General features: G+C 37.8%; 1 protein-coding gene across 2 annotated transcripts in view; it reads right to left on the bottom strand.

The window, feature by feature from the left end:
* Positions 1 to 22,398, bottom strand: part of RNGTT (RNA guanylyltransferase and 5'-phosphatase) — a 195,955-nt gene that overhangs the window by 82,641 nt on the left and 90,916 nt on the right. For both annotated transcript variants that reach the window (XM_032989939.2, XM_032989936.2), the window contains one exon: positions 19,627 to 19,695. In XM_032989939.2, the coding sequence (XP_032845830.2) occupies positions 19,627 to 19,695 (69 nt within the window). The remainder of the gene's footprint in view (positions 1 to 19,626; positions 19,696 to 22,398) is intronic.

The raw sequence follows: 22,398 nt of genomic DNA, 5'->3' as shown, positions 1-22,398 counted from the left end.
CCAACCTGGCCTTGAACCCTTCCAGGGAGGGGGCAGCCACAGCTGCTCTGGGCACCCTGGGCCAGCGCCTCACCACCCGCACAGGGAAGAATTTCTTCCTTATATCTAATCTAAATCTGCCCTCTTTCAGTTTAAAACCATTACCATTTGTCCTATCACCACCCTCTCTGATCAAGAGTCCCCCAGTCCATCTTTCCTGTCCCCCCTTTAGGTACTGGCAGGCCGCTATAAGGTCTCCCCAGAACCTTCTCTTCTCCAGGCTGAACAAGCCCAGCAGTCTCAACCTGAGAGAGGCTTCCTCTGATGTGATGAGGAAACCCTTTTCTCCCTCAAGACTTCAATACAATCATTGCTAAAAACTACAGAAGTTTGCTTGGCTCTAAGCCCAAAGGTTATGTTTACCTTTAATTATTTAAGAAGGCCATCATCATTGAAGACTGTGGGTGAAATCCCATCTAACTTAGGCACAACAAAACATCAGAGTTTAGCTCCTTAATAAACCAGATCTCCAATAAGCATCTGTTTCCCATGTGAGAATGGAAAAAGATGAGTATCTGAATCTTTACACATGTTTATGTACCTAATTCAGGAGGAACGGTCTCTCTGTCACTTGCTCTTCCTCACTGAATATATGTAGTACTTAGGCACTTCATTTACAAGTACTAGATCATATTCTTCTCTCTTCTGTTTCAGACTCAGACACTCTTACTCAAGTTATTACATATTACATATCTCAAGTGTTCAAACATTCCTTAAATAAGAACATTTTAGACCACTAATTTCTACTTTTTTCTGCTATTCTTTTGGACATAATTAGGTATTACTACTCTTAACAGAAATGCAGTGTTTGAAACAAGACACAGCATGGACTGTGAAAGGCAGGAAGAGTTTTAATTCCATTTATTAACTGATTTGTGTTATTTTCACTTGGCACTACTTGAAATTTAGAAAACAAAATAGATCTTTGACACCTGTATTGCTAGATACCATGAAAATGCTCAGCTGATGCTTTCTGTGTGTACAAACAATAACCTTCTGAAAAACTATTTTACAGTTGGTAACACTTCAAATTTTAAATGTTAATGTTCTCTTTCCATTGTATATTTAACACAACTATCCAAATTAATCTCTGGAGGGTTGTTTAAGATATTACCTCTTAATTCACAGCTACAAAAGTTGCTGACAAGGGATGAAGGGATGAGTCTGAAGTAAACTGTGGAGACAACCAAGATAATACAAAAGCACTCCTGGCCCTGCTTCTTTTTTTTCTTTTTTTTTTTTTTTTTTTTTTTTTAGTGTCCTAAAGCAATGCTTCTAATTCTTTTCCACTCCCCCAGTGAAACAACAAATCTTTGAAAGAGTCTTAGGGAGATCATCTTCCTTCTTAATCTTCCTTTCACACTTTTACTGTGGAAAAAAACCCTTAGTTTCATAAAGCCACTGATGTTGGAGAAAACATTAATTTTCTTTGCATAAAGTGCTAAGTGCAGTTGCTTCATTGCATCATTTGTTTTATAAACCTTACTGTTTATGTCTCTTTACAATGTTTAAAGCTTCATGTATATTAGCCTAAACCTCCTCTCATTTCTCAAAGCCCAACAGCCCCAATCTCTCTTCACCTTCTGTCCTTTCATTTTCACTACCTCTGTCCCAACTCAAGCTTAAGTGTAGTCACTTGAATTTACACCAGAGAGGGAAGTCAGTCTCTCAGAGGACTTATTTCTTTGTGGATGGTTAGTTTGTGATCAAAGGCTCCTAGAAATCTCGCAAAAGTTGGGTTGGATCAGCAGGAAGTATTCAGTGCTTGAAGTCTGACAGCAGAAGCATTCCCAGTATAACAAAAAGAATCTCCATGAACTGAGCAGCAGTACTCTTGGCTGACTCACTACGATAATCTGATTTGGAAGTTGGGTGATTTATCAGTATTAGAGACCACATTTGCAGGAGCTACAACTCGTAAATGTAAGGCTTCATCATAACACTGGTTTTGTTGACATTTTTTCTTAAGTTATGATCATAATCAGTATATCAGGAATAATATTTCAGCAAATCACCTTAGAACTCAGGAAGATTAATGAAAACTATTGATCCTAAATAGAAAGATGCAAAAATATATACCAAAATTGAGGAATGCCAATCTTGAAAAACAGAATGAAGCCTTACGTCAAGAGGCAAACAGTGGGCTAGACCTTTAAACTAACCTGAACATAAGGGGAAATGTATAAGTAGAAAGTAAGAAATTGCAGCATGCTAGTCTCAGACATAGTCTAATTTCTCTTTTTAATTCCAGAGCTAAAAAGCCCCTAGAGCTGAACAGATATGCATGAAAGATGATGCACAGAATTGCCAGCAGGACTTTTTCTGCATGTTGCCAAACGTATGTTACACAAAATTGTCATTAAGGGGTAGCTTATTACATTTTACAGGGCTACAAATCTCCTTGAATTAAATATTCATGAATCTTGCTTGGAATACTGAATCCTGCAGTATTTTATAAGAAACAACAGAAACTAGCCTTTTCAACTACATATTCTAATACATAAATTATAAATCGATGAGTTTTAATCATATTAAATTCATCATTATCTATGTAATTAAAATAGCCAACCCCTTATTTTACATCCTTAGTTTCACAATAAAAAAATTCATACACCATGAGAGTAAATCCAACCAGTAGAACTCAGCATGTGCCTCACAGTGCTTTTACTTTCCAAATAGCAAGCTGATGTGCTTGGAGATGAAAAGCAAAGTGGAAAAAAAAAAAAAAGTACATTGATGCATTTTCTCTTTCAAGTCTGCTACAAGAGTAATACAACTTAAACTGCACTTTCAGGAGAGTAATTTGGATAATGAGAAGGGAAAACTCCTCCTCTAAGAAGAAAAAACATAACATGCCTAAGGAGAAAAATGAAAGGGTCCTGCCCACTCTGTGAGAAATTAATCATTGTCGTTCTGACTTAGGAACAAGATAGTCAGGGGCTCTGGGTAAGAATAGGTTAAATTGAATAGGGCAGCTATTTCCTGAGCACTGCAAGTAAAGTGAAAAAAAGTGTAGGTTGTATTTTAAAATAGTCACTCAAAGAACTCCAGTTACTATGAAGATCACTTGCTGCCCTTCTTCAGGAGCAACATTCTTCCACTAAAAGCAGTGGTTCTGATACTGGTTGATAATCTTGCCTTGTAACCAATTTGAAAACACAACAAAACAATAGTTTCGGCCACATCAGGTTTTTTTACCCCTTCTACAGAACATGCCACACAAATGTTGATTGGACACACAACACGAGATCTCTGGTTTGAATACTGGGATTGAGCAACTGCCATGAAGAACCTCTTCCAACTTCTCTGCTGCTGGTACGGAACTTTCATTCCGTTATTGGCAGAAGGGTTTCAGACAGTTCCCAGTCTCTGTCCCTTTTTCTCCTTTCCCTTCTCTTAAATGTTTCCTCTCCTTTAATTATACCAAACATTAAACTAAACTGTTCATGTAGCTATGCTCTGAGCAAGCAGGCAGCTGAAGATGCAGAGAATTAGGGGAGGGAGTAAGTGACAATTACCATTAGAGAAAGCAAATGTCAACAGGTTTAGCAGCTTTTAACATTGCTACAAGCAATGATGGTGGAACAGAAAGAGTGTTTAAGCACAGCTTCTCCATAAACAAATGTAGAATGTATTTAAAAGACAGAATTGCATTTCTCAAGAAAAAGAACTGTTCCTCATGTGGCCAATTCACTAGCATCCATCTGTCAAGTGAACAGTGAAGTGTCTGATGTTCAGTCACTGGACAATTCTTCGAGAGGCAGGCAGACAAACCTCAGTCAATTCACAAGAAGCCTTTCACATCTGATATCTCTTTAAAAGGTTTTTCAACTAACTCATGCATCTTCCCATTGATCATTTCAACCTCCCATGCATCCTTTTTGCTAGAACATAAACTTTAGTATCTCCATCACAACTTAGGGAAAAAAATGGTTCAAGCAAGAATCTGTGACAACATTCGGAAGATACTTTACAAATATCCTTCCACCTGCAAGATAAAATGAGTTTATCATGCCAATGTAAATGCTACTAAAATGCAGAGAGATAATGAACATGCTACTACGAACTCTGAGCCAATAAACTAGATTTCTGTGAAGTACCATCCTATTTGTGTAATAACTTTAATAGAATCCTTCAAAAATTTTCTTACAGCTGAGTGAGAGAGAGGAGAGGTACAGAGATGGCAGCAAAAGTGAAGAAACCCACCTGTCTTCAATCCAGCAGGTACTCCAAAAAGGATCAAACTCACACTGAGCTTCAACTCTCTTGACACCAAGAACAGCAAGTACCATGCTCATTTCATGAGCTGTCTTGTAAAAACCTTTTCTGGTGTATATTACGTTCTCAACAAGAGAACATGACTTTTATAAACCAAAAGCATTTAATAAGCTATTTCTTGAAGTAAAATTATTCTAAAGCCTGGACAAAGAACATGAACCTTATAATTAGCAGATGGGGAGTCAGTGGTACTGTTTTTGGCAGAAAGATCTAGAAATTCAGTTCAAGTGGAAACCAAAGACATCTTGGTTAAAATAAAGCTATTAAAAATTATTATGATGGAAGCTGAGGGAGGATATTAGATGAAGTACCATTCCTCATTTACCAAAAGGGACTAAAATTTTAGTTGCATTAAATGGACAATTCTTAGGTTTTTAGACTTCTGGTAATATATCCCCCTTGGTTGCATATGTGTATTTATGCTTTCAAAATGTGAAATTAGAAAAAACCCTGAAAAAAAATGAGTTTCAAAAGGGGTATCATCTCAAGTCCTGACAACTGTTTAAAACTGTTGCAAACAGACTTATTACAGAATAATCTGCTCCAAGAAGGTATCACAAAGGATCAAAGTTCTAGACTCCCACTCACAACTGGGGTGGAGGGGAGAGAAAGAAAGACCGTTTATAAAAACATCTCTGGGACACTAAAACCTAATTAGAACAGAAGAGTGGTATAAAAAGGGAACAACAGTCAGTTGTTCATTAGGAACAAAAGACAAGCAATTTTGTCTTAGGGTTGACATAAGAATACTGAATGGTGTTTAACTCACTGCATCCTTCCTCCCCAGCACCCTTTGTACAGGAGAGAACAGGATTCAACAACCAGTATGAATCCCTAACTCCTTCTTTCAAGCACCTATGGGTCATACCCACTTGTATTTAAGTATGTGCAGTCCTGAAGAAGAGAACTGTGACTATACATGACTGCAGTCAGAAATTTCCCATGCACGAGAAATGCAAAAGCTGCGCATTACCATGATAATGCCATTAACAGCTACGAAAGCAACTCCCCTTTATGGATAGCTACAAAGATTTTCACATCTCAAAAGCACTTCTTTCATCCTAAGGAAAAATGGCTATTGTAATTGTCCTGGTTTTGGCTGGGATAGAGTTAATTTTTCTTCTTACTAGCTAGAATAGTGCTGTGTTTTTGATTCAGTATGGGATTTGGTATGAGAAGAATGTTGTTAATACACTGATGTTTTCAACTGTTGCTAATAGATCAAGGACTTTCCAACTCCCCGTGTCCTGCCCATGTGCAGGTGTACAAGAAGCAGGGAGGGAGCACGGCCAGAGCACCGGACCCAAATTGGCCAATGAAATATTCCATATCAGGTAACATCATGCTCACTATATAAGGGGGGGGCAGCCAGGAAGGAGGGGCTTCTCTCTCACTTCTGGGATTGCGATTTCAGGATCTTGGTTTTCTTCAGGACCACTAGTCGGGAACAAGCTGGAAATCAGTCGGCAGGTGATGAGCAATCACAATGTGCATTACCTGTTTGCACTTTCTTTAAGTACTATTGTTTTATTTTATTTCAATTACGAAATTGTTTTCACCTCAACCTATGAATCTCCCTTTACACTTCCATTTCTCTCCCCTGTCACCCAGGACGGGGAGCGAGCAGCTGTGTGGTGTTTGGCTGCCTGCCGGGTTTAAACCACGACAGTAATTTACCCCTAGGCTAACAGCCGATTGTTAAACAGTGAACTACATCATGACTTGATTTAAAATTTTACTGCTATCTAAAATTCCACTCCAGTACAATGCAGATCTCACAGCATAAAGCCATTAGCTATACGGCTAAACACAATTGTTTTCTAATACCAGTAAAACTCAATTTTACTTCTTTAATAGCTGTGGGGTTTTTTAATTAACCAAAATGTACACAAGCAGAGCAGTATATATCCAGTTAAAGTCAAGCTGGAATATCTAATCTAGCCAAAAATATTATAAAAACCCTTTGCCTTCTGGATACTAAAAGTTTTAATAACTTTTTTCCTCCATTTTTTTTCCTGGCCAGTCCAGTCGTCATTAATACTCCTAAGAAATTAATTCATGTGTGTTTGCAGTGAGACACTGCAAAGTTTCAGAAGCAATGGAATAACACCCACCAAATCTGATAGAGGACAAAACCCTACTTCGTTTGAAGGCCTAGCAAAATATGCAAGCAAATGTCATGGAAACAGAAGCTTTCTCCATGGTAACATCATCCCCAGTATGGCAGCTAACCACTCTAATTTCTAACACACTCCAAGAAAAGGTATGAGCTTAATTCCAGTTTTCATTTGGTATCTGCTCCATAATATTTCATATATCTAGCAGCTGTAAAGATTTATTAAACACATTAATAGTTCACAAGCATGCAGTATCAAAGCCAAAGCCGAACATAAGGGCAAACTGATTAGCTGTGATAAAGCGGATCTGAGTAACAGTGTCTTTCAGAAAAAAAAAAAAAAAACAAAACCAAAACAAAACAAAAAACCAAGAGACTGATGGCACCATAAAGAATAATTATATTACAGCTGGTTCCCATTACACTATCTGACTGCATGCAACAACTGTCAGATGTGCGACAGCATCTCGCACAAAACACACAGAAGGAACTACAGAATAAAAAGGCACAATTCGTAACTGCAGCTAAGCAATCCTTGTTAGCTGCCTTTATAGAGAATTTTAAATTTTTTATCAACCAACCCAGCAACCAAAATTCTTAAAACCAGCTGAAGACTCTTACTAGAATTGTAGTTGATCTCCACAGAGACACACCAGCTTAGTGCACCACAATCAGAGCCATGGGAATGATTTTCAATTAATAATTTATTTGACAAATTAGGTCCTGTTTGTGTACTGTATGTATGCAGCTCATGACTGACAAAAACTACTATCCCAATTTATTCTACAACAATGCTTGCTGGTCTATTTTCTGATCTGATCACCAATGCTAAGTTTCACTTATCTGACTTACTAGATACAAGGCACGTACCCCTTCAATCCAGAAACTGAAAAGGGTCAGCAGTGCAAATGTGTAAAAAAATACATTTCCCACAATGTTTTTGCAAGTAAATACCAGGTCTTGCATAAACAGGTACAGCAACCACAGATAATACAGCCTATCCTGCAGAAGTCTTTTAAAATGTTAACAAATATTCACAAAAATAATCTACCTGGTTGTTCTGGTTCATATGCAAATTACAGAAAGTACACTTACGTTCTTTACTTGTTCAAATACTTTAATGAAATGTAAAGTTTGAGCCAAATCCTCTAACAATGATAAAAGCATCATTACTATATTACTGAAGCTGACTGAAAATGCAAAAAAACTTTTACCAGTATCCCTCATCTGAAAAATTACATAGAAAATCCTCAGTTTTGTTTGTATACCTAATCAACAGAAGGGAGAGGTAAATTTTCTACAGTCTTAGTACATGGAAATAGTATTGTGCTCTGTATTTTAGAGTAGTGTTGATTCTCCACAAAAAAATCAAACACATTCTCCCAAAAGCATGTTAGTGCTTTGAAAAAAGGTCTTGAATTCAGAAATACTATATACCTGATAAGGTCCCCTACATACATGTTTGATTATCTAACAAAAATCTGTGTGACCTAAAACTGATACTTTTTTTTTTAATATTTGTCCTAAGTGTGAGTCACTAGTGGGGTTTTGTGGTAGCAGGGGATGGGGCTATAGGGGGTGACCCCTGTGAGGAGCTTCTTGAAGCTCCCCCGGCTCCAAGTCAGCTCCACCTCTGCATCAAAACTGAGCCCATCAGCTGTGCCTCTGCGATAACGTGTTTTAGAAGGGACGTGGTGAGGAGACGTCAGACTTGTGAGAAGGAGTTGTGGCAGCTGCGTGTACACCAAGGCCAGTGGAGGAATAGAGGAAGAAAGGAGGGGGGAGATGTGCCGGAGCAGAGACCCCCCTGTATCCTGTGGTGAGATGGCAGGGCGGCCCCCCACTGCCACCCATGAAGATCTGTGGTGGAGCAGATGCTGATTTATGGCCTGCGTTCTTCACTTGGCTGATCAAGGTGCTGTGCCCGAAGAAGGCCGGAGTCTTGTGGGAAAAGGTAGCCCCGCTGCTGTAATTCAGCACTGGGAGGATTGCAGCACATGGGGGTGTCCCACGCTGGAGCAGCTCGGGAAGGGCTGCAGCCGTGGGAGGGAATCCAGTCAGAGAAAGTTGGTGACCCACGATGGAGCAGTGTGGGAAACGCTGCAGCCTGTGGGAGGGACTCATGTCGGAAAAAGTTTGTGGATGACTGTCTCCTGTGAAAGGGGGACCACAATGGATCAGGGAGAAAAAGTTCCAGAAGCTCCCCCCACTGAAGATGGAAGAAGCAGCAGCACTGACTGCACCCCCCATTCCCTGCCCTTGTGCTGCTGGGAGGAGGAGGTAGAGATATCGGGAGCAGAGCTGAGCCCGGGAAGAAGGGAGGGGTGGGGGGAAGGTGTTCTCACGATGTGGCAATGCTTCTCACTGTCCTATTCTGTTAAGTGTTGTTGTTAGTGTCTGTAGTAACTGTATGTTCTTTTTTCTTCCCCTAACGAGTCTGCCTTTTGCTCGTGACCATAATGGGTGATCTACCGCTCGCAGTCCTATCTCGAACCCCAAGCCTGGCTCACCTGTCCCTTCTCACTGCCAGAAGAGAAGTGGGAGAGAGTGACTACATGGTGGTTGGCTGACGACCAGGCTCAAACCACGACAATATTCCATAAATAACACACAAAGCAATAACACTTGTGTCTACTGTTCTTTTGTATTTGGACTTTGAGCCAGCTGTGTAAGGGGAAAAAAGAAACCAGCTCCCAAAAGCCAAATCTGAATTTGCTTTGCTTGATTTCAGCTGATGCTAAGATTGCAGCAAGGGAATATGCTGCCTAAAAACTAGCAAAAACTGACCTCTGCCATTCTTTTTGCCAACTAAACTTTAACTTTTCCCTCACCTTTGCTCACCATAGTATGCATGAGACATCTTGCAGAACAGCTTTAGGTAGAAAATTGGAACTTCACATTTTATAAATCAAGACAAAAGGAACAACCTTGAAACTCTTGTTAACCACATTTTTTTTTCACCTGTTCTGAGCTCATCCTATGAGCACTGGATCCTGTAATCAACTTATATTTGTTAAACAGTTGAGTGTTTCCAAAACTACCTAAAATTATTTTCTATTCTTCTGTTGTTCCTTTTCCTCATTACCAGCAGAACAAGCCATATTTTCCCTTAACAATGGCAACATCAATTCACAATCTGACAAGTCCCTAAGACACACATTTTAATTGCTCTCATAAGTTAAAAGTTCTCTCTAGAGAATCCCGTGTTGCATAAAACATGTTTTGTTTCAGTGGTTGGATGAATATAGAGATACAAGATCTTCTTGGGATTTTAAGTGATCACTCTTTGGAAACAAGAAGCCAACTGTTTGTCACTTCAAACTTGTTAAATCCTGTCTGAAAGTTTCGGCAAGTGTACTAATTGTTTCTTTAATGACCAATTCAAAGTGCACAGAACATCCGCATTTTGGAAATCTGGGATATTTCCAGCTAAAACTTCTATTCCTTTTTCCCTTTCAGAACAAACCAGTTGATATGTTGCAGTTGTATATTCCTCTGTTTCAGTGGAAAGCTTCTAGAGCAATATGGAGAAGAAGATAATTTCATTTCAGAAACACACCTAACAGCATTAATAGAAAACAAGCTTTTGCTTTACGAGTATCCACAGTAATTATGTAAGTAGTTTTCACTGAGTTTCTTATCTCCAACTTCTACAGTTATGGCATGAAGTCCAGCACTGCCCTTCTAACTCCATACTTAGACGAGTATAACCTGTACGATGCAATCACATCTAAATTATTCATCATGCATGTCAGTGGAAGACAATGGAATTTTCTTAAAAGCAATTTATAGCTTTCATATCAAGTTCAAGACTTCCATTGTTAATTGTAAGTTAATGGACTTGGTTCACCATTTTGGGAATGCCAAGGACTAGGAGAGCTGATGACTGGAACAGGAGGTACAACTACAACTGAAACAAAGTTACTGGCAGCCAAAATGAGGTCAAATTATCACAGCTGTGTTCTGCTGTACCTCCTCAATACAGAATACTATTCTGCAGGCACCTCTGCGCCTTGTAGAGCATACTGTTCTGCACAGTACAGAGCATATGATTACTTTAAATGTGTTGTCACCATATATACAGTTACTTTCACAGACTTATCTGATAATACATGCTAGCACCTAACTGACATATTTTTATAATTACAAAAATTCAGTTACCCTTTTGTGACATCGATCATCCATTTTCAAATTTGCTATTTATAAGAACAATAACCCAGTAAACCTTTCAAACTATGAATAACAGGGTAATGTAAAATAAATCATTCTGCTTTTTAAAGAAAGTGTCTTTAACTGTTTTGACCATTCATATACCACAATGCAAGTGTAGATACTCCTCTGAAAGCAACCCTGCTTTCGCAAATCTTAGGTACATACGTCATTTTCCTGAAATGCTGGGCTACTGATTACACTCATTTCAACAGCAGGATGAGGATCTAGCTAAATATTCTGCCTTATCCTGATACAAACCACTATTTCTGCTTTACTGCTATGATCCTGATTAATAAAAAATATGAACATCTTATGAAGCATCTTCATAGAAAGTTAAAAGGTCTGTTGTCTGTCTTGTTCTGGCATGCACAGGAAACAGTACTGGGAGAAAACAATCACAGTAAGGTAGTTCTTCCAGGTATTTTCCTAAATCTTTTCAGTTCGATAGAAAGAGTATAGATGACACATACATGAGGCATTCTGTTTATTGATAGCTATTCTGGGATATGAAGAAAAGCGAGTGTTGACAAAATACTTTCCACTATATCTTCATGTTCCCAAGTTACTCCTGACCTACTAACTTCTCAATCCTGGAAAGATTGCTGTAAAATTCAGGATGAGTAGGAACACTGCCATGGAGACAAGTGACCACTTCATTAGCCTGTGTTAGGCATCAAGAGCTGAATCAACTACTTGGATGATTCAATAAAGAATTCTCACTGATTCAGAGCAGAACCTCTCCTAGACTCCCCTATCCAGCCATAAGAGAGATTTGTTTTTCAAAGCTGAATCATCACACATATAAATTAACATAATTTGTGGAATAAAGACTTATTCTTTTAAAAGCAGATATATTTTGCAGAAGCTGAATAGATGCTTTGGTATTCTCACCTGAGTATCACATTTACAGCATATATTCCGAATGTTTACTTTCATTTTAGCTATAAATTACGTGCAATCTGACATAGCTGGAAGCATGATAGTTAAGTGCACTCAACAAGCACCTTGGCACCTAGCTTTGAGACAAAGAAGCTATGGAAAAATCATATTTGAAAACCTTTATGAACAATGATTCCACCCATCCAAATACAAAATAGATCTTTTTTTTTTCCCAACACTTAGAACATCAGCATCCAGAAAAAGCATTTTTTTCTTCTCCTGAACAACAAATGGACAGACACCACTATATTAATGTCAACTGACAATCCTGAGGATGACGAGTACACATAATGTACAATGAAAGAAAGACCTTTCCAGCCTAATACCATTGGCAGGCATGATGATTAAACTGCACAACAGAAGTTCGAGAAACCATTCAGGTAGCTCCCATAAATGCAATTCATCGCCTGAGAAATCACAGAACATCAGATAAGCAGACAAATGAGGTAACATACCAACTATAACTAACACTTTCCTTAGGTAATCAGACTCAAGACACTGACATCTATTCAGACAGGCATAAAAAGGAAGTCAGGTTAAACAATTCTGGCAAATAGCATATACATTTGCATCTCTAAATGTACTAGAGGACCAACAACAGAGTGTTAACAAGAAAAACTTTGCTACACCATTATCTTACTACATTCAGAGCTAAAAATGACTCCTAACTTCCCACCTCCTTTTTGGCCATATTTGTCAAGTGTGGACACAAGGAGTTTGTACCTGTAAGAAATGTCCAGATTTCCTGAGGTTCCTGGGAAGTAAGTGGAAATTATAAAAATCTACTATGTTCAAAAATCACGTCACTTTTAACTAGAAGTCCAACAATTTAATTAAATGAGCTCTAATTAATTGAATTAGACCTTACTTATTGATGTTCAAGTGAGTATTTCTGCTATTATTTTTTCTTAATTTTCTAGTTTTCTGGTTTTCCAAAAAAAGTAGAAAGCAAATCGTTTCAAGACAGCAGACAAACTTGAATTAAGAATTTCACTTGTATAGCCATAGAAAAACTCAAAGAAATACTGTACATTGCTAATGAATTTGAGTATGTTCATAAAACATATGATAGAATAGTATATTTGAGATATGACTAGCTATTCGAGAGACTAATTGTGAGGAACATTGCCATGGAAATTGAATATAACAACTATTCATAGGCAGAAATGAGTTGTAAAGCTCAGTGGCATTTCAGGAGATTGACAGCAAGTTCTCTGTTAAAGGAAAACCTACAACAGCACAAAAAGTGCACGCTGACATGACAACAGCATCCCCTGACTAGTAACAGATTCAGTCATGAGCATTCCTCTTAGGGAAGAAGTCACATTTAACAAAGAGATATACTAAAGATACATGAAAGGTTTTAGTAGTATGGGTCAATGCAAAGACTGATGAAAATTATTCTCCCCAGATTCTCTTCCCTTCTGCTGCAAACACTAGAGAAAATAACTCAAGCAGTCTTAGCATCCACATTAAGGAATTGAGGCATTGCTCTCTTCTCCCTGGTATCCAGAGATAGGACGTGTGGGAGTGGTTCAAAGTTGCGCCAGGGGAGGTTTAGAGTGGACATTAGGAAGCATTTCTTTGCCAAGAGGGTGAAATCAAACATTGGAACAGGATTCCTAGAGAGGTGGTCGATGCTCCAAGCCTGTCTGTGTTTAAGAGACATTTGGACAATGCCCTTAATAATTTGCTTTAACTTTTGGTCAGCCCTGAATTGATCAGGCAGTTGGACTAGATGGTCATTGTCCATCTCTTCCAACTGAAATCGTCTATTCTATTCCATTGCCTCCAAATCTTATATGAATCACTACAAAATTAGAAAGCTAAATCCAGAAACCTGAATATTTGTTGGAAGAAAAAATTTATCATATGATTCTTCCCAAGCCCTCATATATCAGTTTTGGTATTGAGACTGTATCTGAGTCTATCTGAAGCCACTATTTGCTACTGCAACAGAAATATTTAACAATAATTGATGCCACATCACTCGAAAATATGATGTCTTAATTTCAGAAATATGCCAGCAACTTGGCCTATATTTAAAAATTCACAGACCATTCAATAAAACATATACTGTAGAAGAAAAGGCTTACCAATTGTAGAGGATTATTTAGGAGAAACTGGCACTGCTTAAGGAAACACTGAAGTTTCCACCGAGTGGAAAATAGGAAACATAACCCCCATTTTTTAAAAGGGAAATAAACAAGACCCAGGGAACTACAGGCCAGTCGGTCTCACCTCTGTGCCGAAGGACATAATGGAGAAGATCCTCCTGAAAACTATGACAGGACAGTAAACATGGCTTCACTAAGGGCAAATCATGCCTGACAAATTTGGTGGCATTCTATGGCAGGATTACAGCACTGGTGGACAAGGGAAGAGCAACTGACATCATCCACCTCAACTTGCCCAAAGCATCTGAGTGGCGTTCCTCAGGGGTTGGGACTGGGACTGGTGCTGTTTAACATCTTTGCTGGAGGCATGGACAGTGGGATTGAGAGACCCTCAGCAAGTGTGCCAAGGAAGCCAAGCTGTGTGGTGCAGTTACCAGGCTGGAGGGAAGGGATAGCATCCAGAGGGACCTGGACAGGCTTGAGAGGCGGGCCTGCGCAAAATTCATGAAGTTCAACAAGGCCAAGTGCAAGGTCCTGCACACGGGTCAGAGCAATCCCAAATACAAATACAGGCTGGGCAGTGAGTGGACTGAGAGCAGCCCTGTGGAGAAGGACCTGGGGGTATTAGTGGATGGAAAACTGACTATGAGCCAGAAAAGTGCACTCACAGCCCAGAAAGCCAACCATACCCTGGCCTGCATCAAGAGAACTGTGGCCAGTGCGTCAAGAGAGCAGATTCTCCCCATCTACCCTGCCCTCGTGAGACCCCCACCTGCAGCGTTGTGTCCAGTTCTGGGACCCTCAATGTAAGAAGGACAAGGACCTGCTCAAGTGGGTCCAGAGGAGGCCACCAAGATGATTGAGGAGCTGCAGCACCTTCCTTATGAGGACAGGCTGAAAGAGATGGGGTTTTTCAGCCTGGAGAAGAGAAGTCTCTGGGGAGACCTTACAGCAGCCTTCCAGTACTTAAAGAGGGCTACAGGAAAGATGAGGAAGGACTCTTTTATCAGGGAGGGTGGTGACAGGATGAGAGGTAATGGTTTTAAACTGAAAGAGAGTAAATTCAGATTAGATCTAAGGAAGAAATTCTTCCCTGTGAGGGTGGTGAGACACTGGCACGGGGTGCCCAGAGAAGCTGTGGCTGCCCCCTCCCTGGAAGGGTTCAAGGCCAGGCTGGACGGGGCTGGGAGCCCCCTGGGCTGGGGGAAGGGGGCCCTGCCCGGGGCAGGTGGGCTGGAGCTAGATGACCTTTAGGGTCCCTTCCAACCCAAATCATTCTACGATTCCATAATTCATTCTATGAAACAAAGCATGGCCTTTTGGAGATATTCTATTTGGTGGTATCTTTCAGGGATATTTCATTCAGTTACCTTCAGTGATTTTGGATGAATTTTACAATGACAGAAAATAACACAGCCTATTATACAATGGGAATAGCACAAATAATTAACAGGCAACCAAGCATTTCAAATATCCACTAAGTCTGCCAAGGGAGGGGAAGGAAGATATATTAAAAACTCATGCAATGTTAATCAGAAATAAAAATCCGTTCATTATTGTCCTTTCATTTTAAAGGCTAAACTTTTTTGTTAGTATTCAGTGTGGAGAGTTATGTGTTAAATAATTCAGCCATTCTTTAAAATAACATTTATCTTAGAAAAACAGAGCTCAGCAGCTGCCCTTCTTCCTTCCCTGGAAAAATCCCAGACTCACACAGCTGGACTTTATTCCTCATCTAAAATAAGAGGACAGAGAACTTCCAAACAGAAATCAGCCTTAGCCAACACAAAACCATCACTGAGTTCAGGAGGCAAGAAGAAGGAACAGAAGACAATAAATTATGATACAAGATTTCCATTGATGCTCAAAAACTGTCCTTAGGCCTTCCTAAGTGATGGCCAGTGAGCCATCACTTAGGTGGCTAAAGCCAGAAAATAATTCCTACATCCTTTTCCCAAGCAAGGGAAAATAATAGTTCTAGGCAGCAAGGAAGTCCGTTATTAAGAGACTGCTAGCATAAAAATTACAGTCTGAGATATCTAGCAAAGATATCATTTACAAGGCAGATAACAAAAGTAATTTCACCGATGAGTGGGCATAGGTCAGAAAGCTGATTCTGCCATCAGAAGATAAGAGGCCATTTTTGAGATTTCCATTAAAAACACACAGGTTGGCAATCCATAAGTGTTCTAAAACAAATATAAGAAGTTGCTCACTGTTTTGAAGTAGCCTTTTAGAAAAAAGGATTGAAAGCTTCCAATCTTTACACAAGCATTCAGAATCTGTGAATGAGCTGTTTGGCTTTTACCTGTAAACTAATTCACTCATTGTCTGGGACATGATCCCAGGGTGACATACCTGTCCATGAAGTTTCCTGCTGGCCTGTTTCACTCCTCCTAATTAGCATTTAGCTTCGGTCCCTGCTCTGCCAACCTGTTACATGTAGAGGGATCAGAAAGCTGATCAGATGGAATGGAGCTGACTTAGCCATATGGGAGTTATATCGGTAGCATCTTAAATGAATAGAAAATGATGTAGGGAAAAGAAGCGTTAGAGAGAAACAACATAAAAGCAAAATCAAAATGAATGTGGGAAACAGGCTATTGGATAGAGAGGATGCATGAAAAGGAAAAGAAGAAAGGAAAAGAGTACAAAGGGAAGAAGAGAAACAATAGTAAGAAAACATTGTCTTATATTTGTCTCTCACCATGGAGCTGTTACAAGAATGGTAGGTTAATGAAGGGGATGCACAGGGGGGTACTATGAAGCACACATCACATCACATCACCTACAAAGCATTCTTAAATCATAAATGAGGCAAAAACCTCCATCACTTCCACTAAACATGCTCTTCTCATGATCTGTGAAAGCTTTCAGTCTCTGGAAAGGGAGGAAGGGGGAAGAAGGGAGGCGTCTGTCATTGCTTTTCAATTGTCACTATGAAATTAAAACACTTGTATACCCTGAGCAATAACTAATATAAGTAACTTACTCTAAGTACCTAATTAGTTACTGTAAGTAACTAATATAAGTAACTACTTTTCTCTTCTTCTCCTCAAAACTCACATGAGACTTCAGGAGCTCCCAAATGATGTTCTTAAATTTCCCTGATGTTCTAAAACTCAGCATAATTCCTGTCTGTCTCTTTTTCTACAAGATTAAACCTGTCAATAAGTGGTGAACTAGTTAGGAATAATGCTGCTCAGTTAGCATGACTTTGCAAAATAAACTAACATGTGCAGGCAGAAAACAATCTCCTTACTCCTTAACATTTCTACCATCACCAGTCTCAGTGCAAAGTAATTTCTACTTCAGTACAAGAACCTTGCTACTCATAATATGAGTTTAGATAGGAAGACTAACAGAAGAAAATAAACCCTATTGTACCTAACTGAAACCCTAGATTCAGTAGTAAAAAGTTTTTCACAAGTCCCTTTTCATTAATGTGCCAATTTCTCAAAACTGAACTAATTCACAGGCACTTGATGCCAAATCTCTTCAAACTCAAGAGAAAAGTGAGAAAACCCAGAGCTCTCAGAGGCTAAAAGAATAATTGCTATTCACGAATCATTTGTGGTATTTTGATTTGACTAATATCAGAATTAAACCAAACTTCAAAACAACAAAATAGTCTTTCTCCATCCGTGCTGAATCCCAGTACCAGTGTTGCCTGTAGCTAGTGGGGAATATATCCATATGTGCAGGTCTAGACGTCTGTGTCTAAGCCCAGAGATCAAGAGGAACATCTCTGAGTAAATAAAAAAAAAAAAACAAAAAAAACAAACAAACCAAAAAAAACCCAAAAACAAAACAAAACTAACAAACAAACAAAAAAAAAATGAGAAACCAGAAAACACTGAAAAGACTGATTTTCAAACAGACTGAACTAATAAGCTCAACATTCTTTATATTAAATAGTTAACTTCTGCATTCTGCTTTTACTATTATAAGTATCGAAAGTGTGGGTATTTTTCCCCCCAAATTTTCCTGTCTGTAAATGGACACATTCTATTCATCCTCCTCTGCTGCCACTATATCCTTCTTTGTGATTTTGTTTCAATTCCTGTCTACTTCTCTTTTCTTCTCCTCAAAACTCACATGAGACTTCAGGAGCTCCCAAATGATGTTCTTAAATTTCTCTGATGTTCTAAAACTCAGCGTAATTTCTGTCTTTTTCTACAAGATCAAATCTGTCAATAAAAATGGTTGTTAAGAATTGTTTTCTTCTGGACATGGCATGGTCTCTTCACTGATGACAAACTGGTTTTACAAAGGTCTTTAAGGCTCATAATGACCAAAATACAGGCCTCTACCCTGATCAACACTAGGTATCTTTGTCTCTGAAAAGGTGTAATACATCACACATATAACTACAACTATAATGCAAAACCAAAAATTATTTCAGTTAGTATTCTCACGGGATCATTTATGCAGTTATACTCTGTTGCCCTTGTATTGCTGCCTATTAATTTATGCCCTCAGTACCACATAAAATAAAAAAGCAGTATCAGCTATCTATATCAGCTTCACCCTTTTCAGTTCATTTGCTTTAATAATTATTTCCCAGTTACTAGGTCTACAATAATTTATTTTGCTCTAAATATATTATTTATATTTTGTCAACTACAAAAGCCAGAGAAAACAGCACGTTGCTTAATGCAGGAAAATCAGTTTAATAACAGATGCAACAAACTTACATTCCAAAAATCCTGAAATAATACTGGAAGTTGAACATTAAATTAGACTGAACAAATATATCCCATATTTTAAAGATGAAAAACCTTTATAAGCATTTATGCAAGAAATTTAGTTTTTGTTGGGTTATAAATTTCTCAGTACACTAAATTAGAAAACACAAGTTCTAGAAACACACAAAAAAAATCAGATTTTAATTTCCTGTGATAACACCAAAGAGACACATTCTTCACTAATTTCATTTCAACTAGAAAAGGTAACTTCAAATTTAGCTGTAGTAAGTCTGCACAGCTTAACCTCTAATATTCACAAAAGTAGGTCTGAGAGGCCTTTACAATTGCTTTAGATTTTAACAATATGCTGAGACATGACCAGGACTTCTTATGAAACTGAATTTTCTTTATGGTAGTAGTTTTGTTTTGAATTGGAAATAGCTATATATTTAAAAATGAAAAAAAAAAAAAAAAAAGATATGTGGTAGGGTAGAAATATCTGTCAAATCTGAAATAATCAAAAACTATTCCTTGCTTTACAAGCTAAGAAAAAAGTCCAGATGAATGATGTTACAGTCACTATCTATGCCAATATACAATACCCGTTGCAGTGTATCCATTTTATCAGAGTTAACAGGAACAGCAGCAGGACGGAAGAGGCCATGCTACTGACTTCCTTTAAAGTCACCCTTCTTGCTTGAGAACTGCTTACATTATTTTTTCTGGTCGTCTACAGTTCTTTTGGTGACTTTTCCCCAGCACAGTCATATACTTTCATATTGGCAGACATGGCTCAAGAATGTATAATGCTTTAATTGCACTGAAAGAACACGACTCACACATTTAACTAAGAATTCTAACGTGTGAACATCCTTGAGAAAGAAAAATAATCTGAGAGTTCAAATCAGTGGTTGAAAGATTCACAGAACTCATGCAGTCAGAAAAAATCCTTCCTTATTTAGCAGCGTGTCATGGTACACATGTAAAAAAAAAAAAAAAACATAAGCTGATTCCTGAAAACTACCACCATGATTAATCTGAAGTCACACAAAGTACAAATCAGATTGCAACCAGCTGAATTTAAGTAGTCTGAGGAACTTGAAAAATTGGAACCAACACTGCAAAGTCATCCTGACAGAAATAAATATTAGGTAGTAGATGGGAGGATGAGTGGGGAGCAAGGGTGAGAATTTCATTTGAGAATGAAGGGAGAAAAATCCATTTTTACGCTACTTACTCCTGTAGGTTGAAATATCAGTCCATCCACTTCATGGCTAACTTCTCTGGCAAAGCTTCCTTCCAGGAGCTGTAGAACAAAAGGTGAAGAAATCTTTTTTCCACAAAGAATTATTTCACTTACAAGACTGCACATCAAAGCAGATTATATGCCACTACTGCAATCATTTGCTAGTAAACTGTTAATTTATGGTTTAACATCAGAGCTTGGGAAATATCAACAAAGAAAGCTTCAACAAATTAGCACTTTTTACAAAGAACACTCAAGGCTGAAACGACTTTCAAGATCTATTCATGGAAAATGCCTTTGTTCAAAAAGAAATACTGAGAAACCAAGATGATTCTATACACTGAAAGATGAAGAAAATTCAGTTCTGAAACAGGATACCACAGTCATTTGTGGTCAAATTAAAAAACACATTTGCCACTTTAACTCACAAATAGAAACTATGTACTGAAAAATATTTCAGGGCATCATTCAAAATTCGTATTTGGCAGACTCCCTAACTAGGGCATAACCTGGTAACACATCGACACTACTGTAAAACAACTATTCAAATAGATTTGGACCTTGAATATTCTGTTTTACATTGTCAAAGATCGTGAATTCCATATAGAGGTGAATACATGCATCAATATGCATTTACCAGAGAAGAACCATCTAACTGAACAAACTAATGAAACCAGATACTCGACAGTTATAAAAATTGATGATACACTTCCATGTTAAATTACGGCTTGCCTAAGGAAAAGCAAATAACCAATGAGAACTACAATTGACAAGTAATAGCAAAAATCAGGAGAATTACCAAAATACCTCTTTATTAATTTCAATTCATGTTTTCCTGTAGAGAGGAAGAATCTGTCCTGAAGTTGTAGGTGCTTTTAGTAACATTTGAAAAAAAACACTTTGATGTATAAGTAACCACATGGTCATAAAGCACAGCAAATACAGAACTCAGTAAATCACTGTCAGTTTTAAAAGCAACATTTTGGCCTGGAGTGTTAATTTTGTACCATTTCCTTTCTATAGTTCAATTTAAGTCAATGACCCACTGACTAAATTATTCAAATTAAGTCAGTAAAGGGCAAAAGTATGAAAGGCATTGAGAATTAACATTTGTATCTTACTATAGGCTGTACAACTCAAAGTAATGCATTTGTATATTTCATGGATCAAAAGCCTGATGTCCAAATATTTCAAACAATAATTATGTAACATGATATTTCACTTAAATATGTAACTGTTTGCACAGAATAATTGACCATTTTGCTATAAAAAACCCTAGATTTTTTCTTTATCCACAGTCATCAGCATATTTGTGCTTATAGCTGCATCAACAAATACAGCTTTCACTATTCATATCATTTAGATTCAATTTAATTGAAAAAACATACTCTATGAGAGTACTCTCAAGTGGAAAATATTTGAAGAATATTAGATTGTGAGTAAGAAATCATCTAGAGAAACGGTATTTTTCAGTAGAGAAAGCCCATACTTGGAACTTGAAGCTGCAGCTTGCATTTACTTGTTATTATTTTGAAATTTACAGCTGAGGCTCAGAGTATAATGCATCCTCTACCAGATGTCTACACAAAATAGCAAAAAAAAAAATTAATCCCAAGTTCTTTCATAAATTCATTGTTACTCTTTGCTTCATCAGAGCAATGAGTACATTGGAAAAACATTTAAATAAATGTCAAGAGGTTTAAAGTGCTTTTTTTTTTTTTTTTAAATTTCAACGCAGCTAAGTCTTCTGTGGATTACTTGCAAGGCTACTGTGCAGTTCCAAAACTGACTGGCCAGTGAGAAATCTGTAATAAGAATGTGCTTCGTACTTACAAAAACACATGGGAAAAATTTCACTAAATTCAAGTACCAAAAAATCTCTCTCTGAATAATAATACTACTTTAAAAATAAAATACAGACTTCAAATTATCTGAGACTGTACTTTATCTACATTTCTACCTAGCTCATTAAAAGGCACTAACCAAAGTGGCAAAGAGAAACCAGTCATCTCTGTTTCTGCTCATTTTAAGTTTTTAAAGAAAATATAATTTGAGGACATGGTTACTTTAGTGTTGGAACCTATATAAACTGGATCATTTACTCCTTACCAAAAAAAAAACTTAAGAATATAGGAACAATCTCTTAATTTGGAGTGTGTGACTCACCTGGGCAAAGCGTTAAATCATTATCATGCACTGTTTTACTGATAGCTCTCTCCACTCTGGTCTACATGTAGTTTCAGAAAACTACACTGAAGTACTACTACAACTTCATAAACGGGGAGGAAAACATAAATTTAACATTTACCATTTCAAAAATACATTCTGATATACCTTTTCATTCACTACTTCAAAATTATAAAATGTAAGTGAATCCCTCTTATCAAACTGACACCCAGTTTCAGACTTGAACTCACTCTCATTTTGGAGGTCCACAGTTTTCTCACTAAGACATCTCCTCCCAACTTTTAATTAGATATCAAAGACAAAAGTATTTTAAAACTAGAGCAATCCTCAACTGATAACTAAACCTCTTTGTACTCTCAGTTATTCTGCCTTCATTCTCAGTGATGTTGCTTTCATTCTTATTAGGTCAATTGCAACTATTTGAATGGTAACACCCTAGAAAGGAATTTTAACTAGAAAGGATTAGCAATTTAGGGGATAGGAAGAGTTAAGTGGGGAGGAAGGAATGGAAATTTTCTCTAAGCTTCTTTCCATACACATTTTCTTTAGAATTAAACTATTTAGAGGTTGTCTGTG

This window comes from Tyto alba, unplaced genomic scaffold (assembly GCF_018691265.1).
Source record: "Tyto alba isolate M040663 unplaced genomic scaffold, T.alba_DEE_v4.0 Super-Scaffold_40, whole genome shotgun sequence".
Classification (NCBI taxonomy): Eukaryota; Metazoa; Chordata; class Aves; order Strigiformes; family Tytonidae; genus Tyto; species Tyto alba.
The sequence above is the reverse complement of the archived record's forward strand: the minus strand, read 5'-3'. Positions and strand labels throughout refer to the sequence as shown.